This window comes from Branchiostoma belcheri, unplaced genomic scaffold (assembly GCF_001625305.1).
Source record: "Branchiostoma belcheri isolate BF01 breed outbred unplaced genomic scaffold, Haploidv18h27 scaffold18, whole genome shotgun sequence".
Lineage (NCBI taxonomy): Eukaryota > Metazoa > Chordata > Leptocardii > Amphioxiformes > Branchiostomatidae > Branchiostoma > Branchiostoma belcheri.
In genome coordinates this window covers 300,418-315,328 of record NW_017803268.1, presented here as the reverse complement: position 1 = coordinate 315,328, position 14,911 = coordinate 300,418, and the positions used below count along the sequence as shown (strand labels likewise).

General features: G+C 39.3%; 2 protein-coding genes across 2 annotated transcripts; both read right to left on the bottom strand.

Annotated features, from left to right (window-relative positions):
* Nucleotides 1-202: 202 nt before the first annotated feature.
* On the bottom strand, nucleotides 203-5,642 carry LOC109467396 (sn1-specific diacylglycerol lipase alpha-like). The gene is made up of 5 exons (XM_019765338.1): nucleotides 5,574-5,642; nucleotides 4,996-5,204; nucleotides 4,404-4,530; nucleotides 3,824-4,028; nucleotides 203-2,369 (listed from the first exon to the last, which is right to left on the bottom strand). The coding sequence occupies exons 1-5, from the start codon at nucleotides 5,628-5,630 to the stop codon at nucleotides 1,498-1,500; spliced, it is 1,470 nt and encodes a 489-aa protein (XP_019620897.1). The 5' UTR covers nucleotides 5,631-5,642; the 3' UTR covers nucleotides 203-1,497.
* A 288-nt stretch (nucleotides 5,643-5,930) lies between these two features.
* Nucleotides 5,931-14,702, bottom strand: LOC109467276 (sn1-specific diacylglycerol lipase alpha-like). Its single transcript, XM_019765220.1, has 12 exons — nucleotides 14,499-14,702; nucleotides 13,741-13,842; nucleotides 12,026-12,182; nucleotides 10,559-10,643; nucleotides 9,991-10,125; nucleotides 9,119-9,196; nucleotides 8,686-8,810; nucleotides 7,805-7,958; nucleotides 7,204-7,287; nucleotides 6,872-6,955; nucleotides 6,373-6,590; nucleotides 5,931-6,003 (listed from the first exon to the last, which is right to left on the bottom strand). The coding sequence occupies exons 1-12, from the start codon at nucleotides 14,695-14,697 to the stop codon at nucleotides 5,931-5,933; spliced, it is 1,494 nt and encodes a 497-aa protein (XP_019620779.1). The 5' UTR covers nucleotides 14,698-14,702.
* Nucleotides 14,703-14,911: the final 209 nt, after the last annotated feature.

Sequence of the window (14,911 nt, the reverse complement as noted above, 5' to 3'; positions counted from 1 at the left end):
CTGATTATTAAAACATGCACAACACAAAAGTCATTGCAAGGGCACTGTAAAAGTACAAGATTGGCACTAAATTCCACAGAAATCCTTACTATATCTACAAAACACAGAAAGAGCTCCAAAATTCTCAATAGGAACACAAACATGTACTTGTCAGGTCACATTTTTTTTTGGCAAATTAAAACTTTAAACTTGGTTTCAGATGGACAATCAAAAACTTGCTGTTTTGCAATGTGTCACATGATGCCTGTATGATAGTCAAACTTTCATAGTCAGGTTAGTACAATTTAAAGTATTAACCACAATTGTGGCTCCTGAGACAAAAAAAAAAGAGGATTCAAAATAAACCACAACATATGTATAAGCTACACTGTAGGAACTCACGGTACAAAAAATACTTTTCCTAATTATTGACTTGGCATTCAGTGACACTATACATGTACATTGTAGATGGCTAACATTTAAGAGCAATGTCCATGTAAAACCACAATTGTCTTTCTCAGCAAAAAAAAACACACTTTTTTGTTTTCTTTTTTTGGTGGAGAACATTTGGCATGCATGCACATACATGTACATTATGTTTCAGTGGTTTGGCAATTTCCTATATACAATACAGTTACAATGTTATAGTCTTGTGTTAAGTACAGTTAAGTTATCATTCTATTGTCAGTTGCATGTGCACTTGATGTGAACAGTCAGTTTCTAAAACTTTTGCCTAGACTTTTGTTGCCATCGATATGGTTGCCAAAATGAATGAGTTCGTTCCACAGTGTATACATGTCAATTCAAAAGGACCATTTTACTAGCCTATTATTCAGCCTGAACTACATAGTATTTTTTTAAATGTATATCAGTTTCAACTCAACATACCTCTAATTCGGTATGAGTTTGAGTAATGTCCATACTTTCCACATTCCTACACAAAGTCAAAGCTAGTGTATTGTTGTGTTACTCTTTTGCATCTTTTAACAACCTCTAGTAAAAACACTATGGTCACTACAGTTCTACTTGATGTTTTCACATGAAAAAAAATAAGTAGAATGTTCTTCATCAACAGCCACAGATATTATCAGAAGCAAAAGCAGTTAGTTGTCCTTCATTAACAAAATAAATCACTCATAGTGATACAATTTAGTACAATAATGCAGTTAACATCACCAATGAATTAAGCCTGTAGCACATGTGTATAATGTCTACTTCATGTACATGTATGTTTGCAGTGTTAGATGACACTGAAGTCATTTGCCAATAGATGCATGTACTTGTTGTTACGTTGTTGTTGAGGGACAAAATAAGGTTACGATGCTCACCTTTCATTTTAGCTGGACTTGTTAATTTTTCCGTTGTTGTTACTACAAACATGTTGAGTTCAAGTTATATTTGCCTACATGACCACTATTAGCCTTAGTGACTTGTGCCGGAAGTTGATTGGGTCTCGCTGTTGTGTAATCTACATAACAAGAACAAGACATGTTGTTACAAGTAGCATCTATACAAAGGTCATACATCTGTCTCTATGGGAACTGCGGAATCTACAGACTGGGCATCAGCCTTTGTTAGCGGGATACTGTCGGAATCCTCTCCATTATCGATACTACCCGAATCCTGCGATCTGTGGAATTCCTTCATTTCTATCCCCCTCGCGCTTCCCGGCGAAGTGCCCCTTCTGTTAGCGTAGAGTCTCGGCGGCTTTGGAATGAGGTTGGGTTCGTACTTTGCCCTCTCGGGAATCGGCTCCGAGAGGTGCCGCGTTTTCAACTTGGACGCCTTGTGGCGGCGCGGCGGGTTTGTGGTGTTTACGTCGTCCACATGCGTGAGCCGGTAGTGTTCGCTAAACGATGGCGAGTTATACACATTTGGTAATGCTGTGAAGGACTTTGGTTGCGGAGGGAGTTTCGTGCGTAACGCCTTTTCGCTCAACAGTTCTTCGGACGCCGGCCGTCCGTTCCACTTTTCGCCAGGACTTCCGTCACTTACTCCATTATACAGCTGTTTTGCGCTCGACGTGTGCGAAGGAATTTTTTCTATCGTTGCCGTTGTCGTCATCTGGTTCTTGTGCGGCGTTGACTCCTCACTCGGAAAACCGCTCGCGTTGAGAAGTTCGTTCGACACTCCCGTACTTACATAATAACAGTACCCAGGGTCTGACTTGAGGATTGTGCTATCAGGGGTGGACTGTAGAGTCTGTATGGTGCCGATGCTGAGGGCTTTACTCGATTCCTCGATGGAGTAGACAGAGTCGGACTCGGAGAGGCTCTCGGACTCGGCGAGCGGTGCGGAGGACTGCCAGTCTGGGTCGGTGGGGTCCAGGGTCTGGGCAGACTTGGTGATCAGACTGGTCCTGGACTTGTTCTCCTTAATAGAAGGTGTACCTGAGTGGCACAAAATGTCAGTTATGAGTAACATTCATAACATATTTTCCATGTTAAAAGTACTTCAAGGGTGTGAAGTTTTCAGAAATCCTCCTCGCTTTATCAAAATTAACTCCATTCTAGTGTGCATAAAGTAAAATATATTAAGAACATTGAATTGAAAACTTGTTTTGAATTCTTGTATAGGAAAAACTTTTGTCTGTATGTTAGCAGATCTCATCCACACCTATCATATATAAATATAGAAATAAATGTGCAATAATAAGTTTTATACAAGACACAAGGGAGCAAAGCACAGAGCATTTAAGAGGCAAGAGTTAGACAAAGTTGAATCAGAATTTCAGATGGAAAAACAATTTTATCAAGGATTAAAAGCAGCACAGCAAAAAAACAGCCAAGAGTCACAGAAAGACTAGATCACAATCAGTGATTTCTTACAAGACAACAGAGATAATACAATTTAATGTACAAGCATGCAACAACACAGAGAAACACCAAATAACAATGCAGAGCATGCATACAAAAACACAGAGAAACTTATGAATACAACACTTGACATACAATACAACCAAACAACAAGACAGATAATTAAATTACAAATATACAACAGCATCACAACATACACACAAAACATGTATGTTACTTTGAAAAGGCAAACCTTTTCTTGGTCCTTTAGAGGAGCGTAAAGTTGACAGAGAATAAGGTAGAATAAGGTCTGAGTAGTGGTCTGTACAGAACAGGAGTGTGGTGTAGTTAAGTATAGAGGATAAGTATTAACACATATGACATAACAAACAGGGTTAGGCAGGGTACAGAACAATAAGGAAGATAAAATATGTATTGAAACAACAGACAAGACTTTGAGAGCTACACTTGAGACTCTGTAAATGCAGCTCTCAAAGTCTTGTCTGTTCCAGATACAGTGTAACAAACAACACAGTTCTGTGGGGCCTTCTTGAGACTTACAGAACTGTGTTGTTTGTTACACTGACTGTATCTAAAAATGTGCCACATTAAATACAAGTTTGAGTCAAGAAAAATAATAAAATAATTTTACTTGACTGTCTTGAGAAAGCATACTAGTATACAGCTGTGTGTGTCTGTAGGTATAAAAGGACAGCTGACTACAGTAATGTTCATACATATATGAAGTTAATGTTAAAGAACCAAACAAACATTTAAATGACAGAAAGCTGAGAATAAAAGATAAGAAAGAAACAAAAACAATGTGGGGATAATGACAGAATGAACTTGCTACCTAAAATAGTTTATGGTAGCCTGGGCAGTATACAAATACATAACATCCAGGTTAAAAGAAATACAAGAATACATTGGAAACCAAAAAGGAAATCAGAAGGAAAAAGGACAGATTCTGGGATAGAAATTGGGAAAATTAAAAACGAAAAGTAGTCATAAAATTGTTGAGAGCTACATGTGTATGATAAAATTCCCACCTGCCACCAGTTCATCCCGTGAGTTGTACTCCCAGCTGAGGCTGGACTCCACCCTGGGACAGGCGCAGTCTAACAGGTCCTCCTCACTGGTGTGACTCAGGGTCTCGTGGCTGTACCTGATCTGTACTGAGTCGTCCATCTTCAACTTGTTCTTGTTGGACGTCTCAAACTGGTCTTCTAAGCCATAGTCTGTATTGCGCAGCACCTGAGAAAATATGTGCATATTAGTGCAAATGCATAATGTTTACCTTCGCATATGGTCTGCTCTGTTAATTCTTACTCAAATACATATGGTCAGGCAGGAGTATAAATCCTTTCTAATATAAAATTGCATCATGATGTAACCCAACACCAGTTACCATGGTGAGAGATGTCAACATATCAGGTCATTGGCCAGGTCGGAGGTCAGTGTTTGGAATGGAAGAAGAAGAGGAAATGTAACAAAACAGTTAAATGATTAAACAGTTATTACAGTGAGGAAGTACAAAATGTACATATCAGCATCAGTGTAACATACATTCCAAACACACACAGTTGCAATGGGATTCGAACCCTAGACCTTTAGATCTAGAGTCCTTACCTCCTCCAGTGCATGCATGACCTGGTCGGGGAAGTGGTCTGCCATCATGGCAGGTGACACCAGGATCTCTGAGAAGTCCTCGTTCTTCACCCACAGAGCCTGATAGCGGGGCTTCATCTTTCCACACCTGGAAATGGAAAAGGAAAAAAAAATCTTCAGATCTGTCAAAAAAACGTTTACTGCAAGCAACAGTCTCAGCCACCACTTGATTTAATATATGATATTCATGCTTGGCTCTCCATGTTAAAAAAAGCTGTCCCTTAATTTCATTTTCACAGACTTGAACCAAGAGATTCCTGTTTTGGCTTGTAGCTTAATAGGAAGGCTTATACTATAATTATACAGTTGTTGAACATTTCACAGAAAATTTCAATTTCAAACACTTATTGATGTCTTGTCATTACATTCTGGACTGTTATTAACGTGAATGTAGCATCACACTGTCCCTATCTCTGCCCAAATGAGAACAGAAAAAAAAACAAAATTAATAAAATATAAATACTCTTTCATCTCTATCTGTTCCCCCTCTGCTACAAATGTACTGCTAATATGGTACATCCCACATACAACACACTAGTCCACAGGACCATACCATTTCTCCCTGGGGTGGTTCCTGACCACGTGGATCATCCTGCCGGGTGGGTACAGCTGCAGGTGCTGCGGCAGGTTGATGGAGATGGTGCTGGCCGACCTGCTGCTCAGGTCACGGGTCGACTGGGTCAACGAACTCTGGTCGATGTCCGGCATGAGGTACGGGTCCCGCAGACAGCAGCAGGGCAGACTGTAGGCTATGATCCTCCACTGGAAAATAAAAAAAAATTAATATGGATTTAGAACTTCTTGATACTACATATGTCAGGATAGACACATTGATCAGGTAGAGATCTGGATTGGAGTCTCTGTCAACAGTCTGTAGATTTTAGAGAGAGCAAGAAGCAGCATGGTAGACTGTAGACTATGATTCTTCACTGGAAGTAAGAAATACAGATTCAGAACTACTTGAGAACACTATATAATTTTTCTTATATATGTTGGGGTTTTGACATTGATTGGGTAGAGATGGCGATTCTACGGGTATGGATCCAAAGAACAAAGAGCAAGAATGGGCCTTTTTTACAGCTTGGACACTTACTTCATGTAAATTTCTAATTCTTTAGCAACAAAAAATACCTTTGGATCAGTGCTTCTTTTCAGCATCTTGAGAAGTTCAAACCGGAAATGTTCCATTTGAGGCAGGCCCATCCTGGAAGAGGTTTACATAATACATTCCTTTAGGAACAAAAGACTTTATTTTGTTGATTCATTTATCAGACATGTAGCAACATTGCAAACAGTCAGTAAAGGTGTTTGTGTATACTTGTCTACCTTTTGAAAGCTTGATTACCAGTGTTGCCCCCAAAAAACACACATGACAAGTCCCAATTTAAGTGGTGACTCTTATACCAAAATGTCTTTAGTGTATAGTACAACTAGTTGATAAATACAGATACAAAGAAAGCAATTTGAGAAGAACACTAAGTCTCTTACTCACCTAGGTACGACATCTTTCCCAACCACAGTGGATGTGATATAACTCCTGCTAGCATCAACTGCAGTTTTACTACAGAGAAGAGAAAAAACATTGTCAAGTTCATAGAAAATATTTGCAACAATTCCTTACACATGCAGCTATATACCCCAATCTGACTTAATGTTCATGTATCACAGTAATATGATTATATATACATGTACAAGGAAATTGTTACTCAAGCACTACTGGATAATTTTGAAAACTGTCAGACGTTTCAAGTGGCATCTAATATTTTTTGCTGTCAGTGACTGACAAAAAGTAGTGATGAAAAGATACTGCAGTGCTGCTTTAAACGTCTCACAGTTTTCAAATCTATCCAGTTGCTTGAGTAAAAATTCCCTTGTGTATCTAATTACCTGGATGTCTAGCCTTCATTGTAATTTTTTAGAAGGCACTTACCTGAGTAGACCACCAGGTGGAGAGAAGGGGAAGCAGCGCAGGTTAGGATATTGCTTCTTGAGCAGGATGGACAGGATTGCTGCAGTACCAGCACCGAGGGAGTGACCAGCAATGATCAGTCCATACTGCTCCTCATCCATCTGTTTGGAGAAGGCTAAGTCTAGCAGCAACAGTTCCTCCAGCTTGTTCTTCACGTACACGGCTGACTCTAACATACCCTGTAGAAAGAAATTAAGGAAATAACACTCTAGGTAAACAGATAGCCTTCCTTTTGTTCGAAGAAACCTATAAGTCTCGTAGCACTGGAGAATTCTCAGAAAAGCAGGTTTATCAGGTAGCATCCACTGACAAAAGGTAGTGGATGCTACCTGAAACAACTGACCGTTTCCACAATCATATCCAGTTGCTTCTGAGAAACTGTTTTTCCGGCGTATCCTGGATGTCTTACCTTCACTGACGTAAGTTTGAGTTACTTTACCATGTAAGAGTGAGTGCTTACCCTGTGTCCGTACCAGTCATGTGGAAAGTCGTCACTGAAGGCTCTGAAGGACTCTGCATCAGCTGTCAGGTCAGTCAGACAGTCCTGCGGGAGGGAGCAAAGACATATTCCTCAGAGTCAGAATACAGAGCTTGGTGTCCGTGCAGTTGATAAAACAGAAATTACAATAACTGCAATCTTTCAAAAAGATCAGGTGTGTGTGGTTTAAACTTTGATTTTAACCGAATTCAATTCTTGATACATATTCAATGTATGAATCCAAATTTTCAAAATATTTCTTTTTCAACACATTTAGAAAAAAAAGAGTGGCCTTAGGTTTTGAATCTGCCCACCTGAAGAGAGAGTGTTCCCCTAATAGTCACCACTACAGTCTTCCTGTCATGGTCGATGGCCACGAAGAAACAAGTCTCATTCACCTGCAAAGGACAAACAGTACAGTCTTAATCATAAACAGTTGAAAAACATGCAAGAAACATCACTTACAAGTGCAATTGATTGCACAGTCTCGGGCTGTATTCAAGCAATGTCACTTAGTTCATCCACTGCTGTATCAGTGTCTACTTTAATTTTAAACTTTAACTCTTGATGATGATTGGACTTGAATATTGCAATATTGCATATCACTGGTCTTGATATGCAAATTATAGATGACAAATTCTTTTAGTCACTGCTATTAAAGCTGTATTACATATAGCATAATATGAACAATTGTTCATTGTTTACCCATATGTGTTAATATCTTTTTAAAACTACATCTTTGATACATAAGAAGTTGAATAATGATTCCATGAACTTTTCACCCATTGTAGTCTCAGTGAAATTCAGAGTGTTAGAAATTGTGATGGAGAGAAATAAACCGATTACTAATTCACTACTGTTGTTAGTCAGTCTATACAAGAGAAAAGTAAAAGACTAGTTTATTTGGAGACTTACAGCTGAGTGGAAGTTAGCGTAGGTGACCTCGGTGTTGCTCAGTCCATAGTTGTGCAGTGTGCGCTTCAGTCCGGCCAGGTTACACTGGCAGCAGTTGTCATGTTCCAGCGTGCATTCATCGTCATGTTTACGGCAACACTGGCAACAGCAACAGCTAAACACAAACAACAACAATCCTCGTCATGGTTACGGCAGCACTGGCAACAGCAACAGCTAAACACAAACACAAACAACAACATTCCTCATCATGTTTACGGCAGCACTGGCAACAGCAACAGCTAACAAACACAAACAATAAACAAACAACAATTCATTAATTTTTTTTTACCTTCATATTACGTTAAGTCTAGTCAAGTACATTACACTGATTTGCCTTGGCCACTTCCTAAGAAGACAAGGCAGGAGGTCTGGGGCTTTTTCTGTGTCACTGGGTCTTGTATTGTATACAGTCAAGTGAATGTGATGCCCAAAACCATCATCATGCAAGGAACAGTCCAGGGATGAAAAAAGAGGGGTAGGCAATGGAAAAGACGGGACGATAATATCAGCGAATGGACCGGCATGCCACTAAGTGAAACATTGTGAAGAACAAAAAAATCAAGAAGGATGGAGAAAACCAGTTGACCTTCAGATCCTCTATGTTGGCCAAAATGGTCCAAATAATCAAACTATATAACAGAAGCCCTTAAGATAGATTAGGCTGGGTGCCATCTTCCGAAGTTTCTGCCAGCTCCCTAATGTTGCTGGTTTAACTACAGTCACTGTCACGGTGGTAGCCAGTGACATTCAATAGGGAGCCGGTGGAAACTATGGAAAATGGCACCCAAGCTAGGGATTATTAAGATATGAGATGAGAATGCTTGTGTGTAGGTCATCCTTACCTGCAGAATTTGAGAAGTTGACATGCTCCTGCACCTGGATGGGTGTAGATGTACAGAGGCCATCCATACGCAGCCAGGGCATACCTCATGTAGTACACAACTTCCTTAAATTGTTCCAGTATCTCCTGTTAAGGGAAGAAGGCAACAAGTCATGTTTGTTTAGATCCAACTTCATGTTTATTAATACATTAATCTATTTCAATCTGCAACATTGTTCTTTTCTGAGCTGCCTTAGATACTTCCTAGTAGTCTACCGTCTACCAGTTTATTCAGTCCCTCCTGCTATAAAATTGCAACACGAAATAACCCAACACTAGTGACAGACATCTGGCTCATTGACCTTATTTGTCTGGAGAAGAAGAACAAAACAGATCAAAAACAAGTACGGTATATTCTCCTTTGGTAAACATAATTAAAATAGAGTAACACTGACCGGTCGGCTGAGCTGTACAAACTTGGTGCGAGGGTTGATGGGAACTCCTGACAGGAACTGGTAAGTGTCGTTACTGTGCTGTTAGGGTGATAAACATCAACTATTATAATACAGATCCAGGATCTTTAACTACATCAATGAAGAACGTGTGACACTGTTGAAAAATCTTTGCTGCATCTAGTTCATGTGCCATCCAAGCTACTTATAAGTCTATAGAATTTTTACATCTACATCCAGTAAAAGGAAGAAAGAACACAAAACATTTAGGCTGCATCATCTTTTGTCCTTGAATATACTGACCCTTCTTGAAACAAATACCAGTACATGTATGCAGGACTTTTAAAACAAAACAAAACAAAACAAAACAAAACAAGCCACACCAGTCTAAAGCTACCGTATTACATGTATGTCATTTGATACACGCAAATAATTTCTGTATGTTTGACTTGCAAAGTGCCAACAAAGATATTTCCAAATACAGATCTGATGTAAATTACTGTTCAATATCAGTGCAGTATTTAAAGGCATTAATTAGCTGTTAAAGTTATTTTGTGCATCAAAGGCCAGTTCTATATAACATCTGTGTCCATAATATCACCAGGGTCCATAATATCACCACCTTGAGAAACAGTGTGCTTAAAGATATTTTTACTGCAACATACTTTTGGTATGCACTCCTTCACACATCAAATGTACATACCTAGGGTATGTTGCAGTAAAAATATCTTTAAGCACACTATTTCTCAAGGTGGCGATATTATGGTCCCTGGTGATATTATGGACACAGATTTAACTGTTTAAAGACCAATGTGAAGACAAAAGCTTTCTATTAGGTGTCTTGATGAGGTCTATTATTGGGATTGTCTCTGTACCTGTCCAACGATCATTTGTCGCTGATGTTTCTGCTGCTGTCGGAGTAGGACCAGCCCAGCGACCACGTCGGACGGCACCAGGTCAACATCGATGAAAAACTCAGACAGCAGACGGGCGATCTCCTGAAAGGCATGCTGGGAGGGCACAGGGACGAGACAGATTTGTAGATCACTGTCTTGTATTTTATATTAGGCCACACCAACTTAATTGCCTGGGCGAAAACCAGATTATGGTTTTCGTTGGTTGTTTGGTCAATTTTGCCCATTTGCGACAACATTTGCAAACTTATAGGATGTTAACCTTGAATACGTGAATATGACCTTAAACGATATGTTCTGCCAAAGTGCTATACACAATACATCATGGCTTTGCACACTGTTAGGCACAGTATGTTCTGCCAGCGTGTTGCCATTGGCACAATAAATGCTCAATCGTACATCCATTTATGACGTAATTTCTACTTCCATTTTTACCATACTTTCTACCATTATCTACAGTTACTGTAACAGGTGCCTTACTATAACAGGTGCCTTACTGTAACAGGTGCATTAGCACACAGTTCCCCACCTGTTGATTGTCCTGCACCCCAGCACAGCAGCACAGCAGTTTGCACCTGTGTTCCCAGCTGGCTTCATATGCCTCCATGGTCAGCCTGAGGGGGGAGGGGGGCAGGCAGACAGGCAACTTCAAACTCACTTTCTCTAAAAAACTCAAATTTCTCTAAATATTTTCCCAAAGAATCTACATGTAGAACACCCAAAGACTTTTTAGTACCAAATAAATGGTCAACAAAATATTGTTTATAAAATGCCTAAAGTTGTCAGCTAATATGCAATGCAAATTGACAGAATGAACAAAGATATTAACAAATACAATTAATATGTGACATAATAGAATGATAGATACTTGTAGTTCTCGGAACAACATTAAGTCATACTAGGTATATCAAGATTATAGAAAAGATAGGCCAGCAAAAGTAATAAAATTTAATAGAAAAGCCAATTTAATAATTCAAACTACACACATCAAAGGTGTCATACTACAATGTATATGAAAAACTGAAAACATTTAATATTCCATCTGCATGCAGATGCAAAAGGATCTTGTCTTGTCATGTTCTCAATACAAAACACAAAGAAGGAGGTTGAAGACAAAAATCCTCTTCAAAACTTACAAGTCATACAAGAATAAAGGGAGGACCACACCGACAAGACATAACATACACAATTGCAATAAAATAAAAGGAGGAAAAACTGTTAAACAATGTGTTAGCTTCATTAGCTCCATGCAGCCTGTACTTGGCATCAGTATAAAGCAGTTAACATGCAAAGCATACGCAGCAAGATTAGTAATATGGATGCTGTTACTATGGCAAGAAAGACAACATCGAAAAGTAATGAGAAAGTAGATTATAGTGTTTTGAGAAGCCCGTAGCAATCATAGCATGAAGACATTTTACAGTACTGTAGTTCCTACATGTATGTAAATAGTAGCCTTTGAAATAGCTATATATAGCTTTTATATGCACATCATCAAAGCAGCAAGCATTAAAGTAGAGGCAAGCCTTTGAAGATTGTTTTTAAGGCTTTCAAGTCTATTTTTAAGGCTTACATTGTAAGATAGGAAGAAAAGTATCCCTCTAGATAAGGAAAATACATATTGTGCAACATAATCTTGAAAGGAAACACCATTTTTTTGTGTTCTCTGTGGCAAGCTGAATAAATAAAAACCCTGCAACTGCAATATTGTTCTTGAAGAATACTTTTAGTAGAGGCTCAATCTAAAGAAAATACATGTAAGTTTAAGAGTTGAAGTGTGTTACCACCACTAAAATGTGAAAATAGGTTTACAAATTTGAACAGGCTTTGCATACTTGAAAGTAAGGCTTTGGTTGTTTTGTAACACAAATACAGAGTTGATGTACGATTTCTGAAATCTACTGGTCAATATTGTATTATTCACCACTGGTCAATAATAGAATATTATTCACCACATGCACCACAACACCCAGGGCAGCACGCATGGTGCTTTCACCTTTGGTTAAGTTTTGTCCTCCAGACATGAGTGTCGGTACGTTTGATCTCCCGCTTGCAGCGTTTCAGTTTCACCCAATTTCTGCCCGCCGTGTCGAAAACGCACCATGCGGTGACAAGAACCGAGAAGAAGATGACCCAATCACAGATTATGATGCCTACAGGGTTGGTATAGGGGAAAGATGGTTGAGTTGTGTGTTAATGTATTATATGCGCTACAATACTGTACAGTGTTGTTGCTGCAAAGTATCTGTTGTCTGGATGTGGCCTGTGGGAGGGATGGAAGCATTTAGTAGATTTTAACGTTAAAAGTGGTGTATGAAATTACAGTCAAACCAGAATCTCTACATTCTACATGAGGACCAGTGGATGATGTGACCACTTTTTGGTGGTCCCTAAGTTAGATAATTTTTCCCATTGACACAAGCAGTCTATAGTGACCACATGACTTTGTACAAATAGACCAGATATTTTTTTGTCCCATGAGTGGTCTTGGGCAGTTTTGACTGCACAATAATTTTAAATTTAAATTACTTTCTGCACTTAACTGTGTTGTAAGTGGTTGGAAAGAATCCGCAGACGTTTGTCAATCTAATTAGAATTTTTGGTGTTGTTTTGATCACTGTTTCCCTGCCTGCTATATCTCACTCTGATCGACGGAGAACAACATCCAGCCATTGTTAGCATGAAAGTTCACCTGTGTTGGTATACTTCATTATGACAAAAAGGGCTAAAAGTTCAGGCCAACACTGAGTGAATTGGCAAGATGCGTACAACCCTTTGCTGCAATCCCGTGTTTTCGACGTCACGTCCCGGAGGCTGCAGTAGACAGTCCCCATTTACTCAGTGTTGGTCTGAACATTTAGTCCTTTTTGTCATATTCCAGCCTTTGTATTAATAAGCAGCAGTACATGTATGTGGTGTGCTACACAATGTTGTAACAGTTGTTATTAGGTTGGTGACAATGCGTGATCCAGTGGCAGCAAACTGCAACGGTGGCAGCAAGCGGCGACTGTTGTAACACTCTGCAACGGCAGACACAACGGTGGCTGATGTTAGTGTAAGCTGTGGTGGTGTAGACTTTTGTACCCCTTTTTATCCGAAATGGAACGATCCACTGAATGCGCAGACCGAACCATTTCCGCTCCATGGGGGGAGACCAGACCCACCTCTCATGTGGCTCTCTGCAGGTTGCAATGGTGAAGAGTGCAGCCAGACCCTGTAAGACTAGCTTGAACCAGTACAATACATCTCCCCCTAAAAAATGGTCACAAGTGTGCAGAAGGTGAAGTAAGGTTGAAGAATGCAAAATGTTCAATTTTCTATATAAACATATATCAGCTAGAATAATGAATAAATGTATTGCATGGTAAAAACATGTAAAAGTCATACAAGATGTAAAGTACTATTCCATTGTAAAAATGTCTGTCACTATCAAGTTGAATGTACAATTGCCATATGTACAATGTCTGTAACACAGAAACTGGACAGTACAGGACAGAATAACTCTTAAGAAGAAAACTACAATGTAGTTTGAAGGAATGATCTGGATATGCTCTAGATACATTCAACTGTTACAGAATAATATACCAGTACATGTACATTGTAGTTCATATAAGACCATGTACATTGTAGTTTTCCCATGTACATGTATTACCTGAACTTTCCTACATGAAAAGAAACATTTCAAAAGAATAAAAGTAACAGAAGTCTTACCCAGTACAGATTTCTTGACCATGTTGCTTGGACAGTCGTTGTAGTACTGGATGATCCACACCACTCCAACCACTGACCACACAAACTCCACCAGCAGAATAACTGCAAATAGAAGTTCTCCTAGTCTTACATTTCTCAAGGGCACATCTACAGTCATGTTAATATCTACATGCGATGTAAATTTTCTTAGGAGCCAGCCTGGCAAAGAAACTAAATTTTCTGTTGCTGACTCCTTGGACAGATCTCCTGTTCTTTTCAAATCTTTAAAGTCAAAGAATAAATAAAAGAAACAACAAACTTACAGTACATTTATTTCTGTCCTTAGTTTCTTAGCCATAGTCTTAGGTTACTAGTAGTCTCTTATAAAGTAGAAAGTTTCCTTACTTGAACAATTTGTTTTAAACTTATAGTGACTAACTTAAAATTCTCTATACTAACTATGTAACCAGTAGAGGGTTGGTAGCCAGCTGCATGAAAATGTACTTCAGTGTGTAGATAAACAGAATGACACAATAAAGTTCTAAGTCTGATATTCAATGCATGTAATAGACATTTCTTTGCATACCTCCTACACTTACCTACTAGACTAAGTAGTCTAATGTACAGCAGATATTGCATGGGTTCTCTGGGTTCTGTGTAAATCACTAATCTTAGCTAAGTCTAGAGCCAATTTTAGATTAAACTGCTTGATTACAATCTTTCATCTAACTTCTAAGTCTAATTCAGTGTAAATACAATGTGAAACAGTCTACACTTACCTAGTCTAATGTACAGCAGATATTGCATGGGGTCCCTGGGTTCTGTGTAGAGGATACTTCCCTTCATGGCGACCCAGACCACACACCCCTCCACCAGGATACATAACGTCAGGATGACCAGGTACCCCAGGATGTGTGTGTGGAACAGTCTACAGTCATTCACAAAACCCTCCTCTACTATACCCAGGATAACCGCCATTACTACCAACCTGTGGAAGAGAACAGATGATATTAGAGAAAGGCAAAGCTTTGTTGCAACAAATTGGGGCCGTGTGGCGCAGTCGGTAGCGCGTTCGGCTCACACCCCATAGGTCGCGGGTTCGAACCCTGCCCATGTCACCGATCTTGTGCCCTTGGGAAAGGCACTTTACACGAATTTCCTCACTTCACTCAGGTGGAAATGAGTACCTAGC

What these genes read in the sequence shown, in the direction of transcription:
- LOC109467396 (XM_019765338.1), bottom strand. Translation starts at nt 5,630, where the DNA reads ATGGAACATTTCCGGTTTGAACTTCTCAAGATGCTGAAAAGAAGCACT. An exon ending in AAAGAAGCACTGATCCAAAG is followed by an intron (nt 5,205 to 5,573) that starts GTATTTTTTGTT and finishes TTTATTTTCCAG; the next exon opens with TGGAGGATCATAGCCTACAG. An exon ending in AACCACCCCAGGGAGAAATG is followed by an intron (nt 4,531 to 4,995) that starts GTATGGTCCTGT and finishes TTCCATTTCCAG; the next exon opens with GTGTGGAAAGATGAAGCCCC.
- LOC109467276 (XM_019765220.1), bottom strand. Translation starts at nt 14,697, where the DNA reads ATGGCGGTTATCCTGGGTATAGTAGAGGAGGGTTTTGTGAATGACTGT. An exon ending in GACAAATGATCGTTGGACAG is followed by an intron (nt 9,197 to 9,990) that starts GTACAGAGACAA and finishes TCACCCTAACAG; the next exon opens with CACAGTAACGACACTTACCA. An exon ending in GGGGAACACTCTCTCTTCAG is followed by an intron (nt 6,956 to 7,203) that starts GTGGGCAGATTC and finishes TCCCTCCCGCAG; the next exon opens with GACTGTCTGACTGACCTGAC.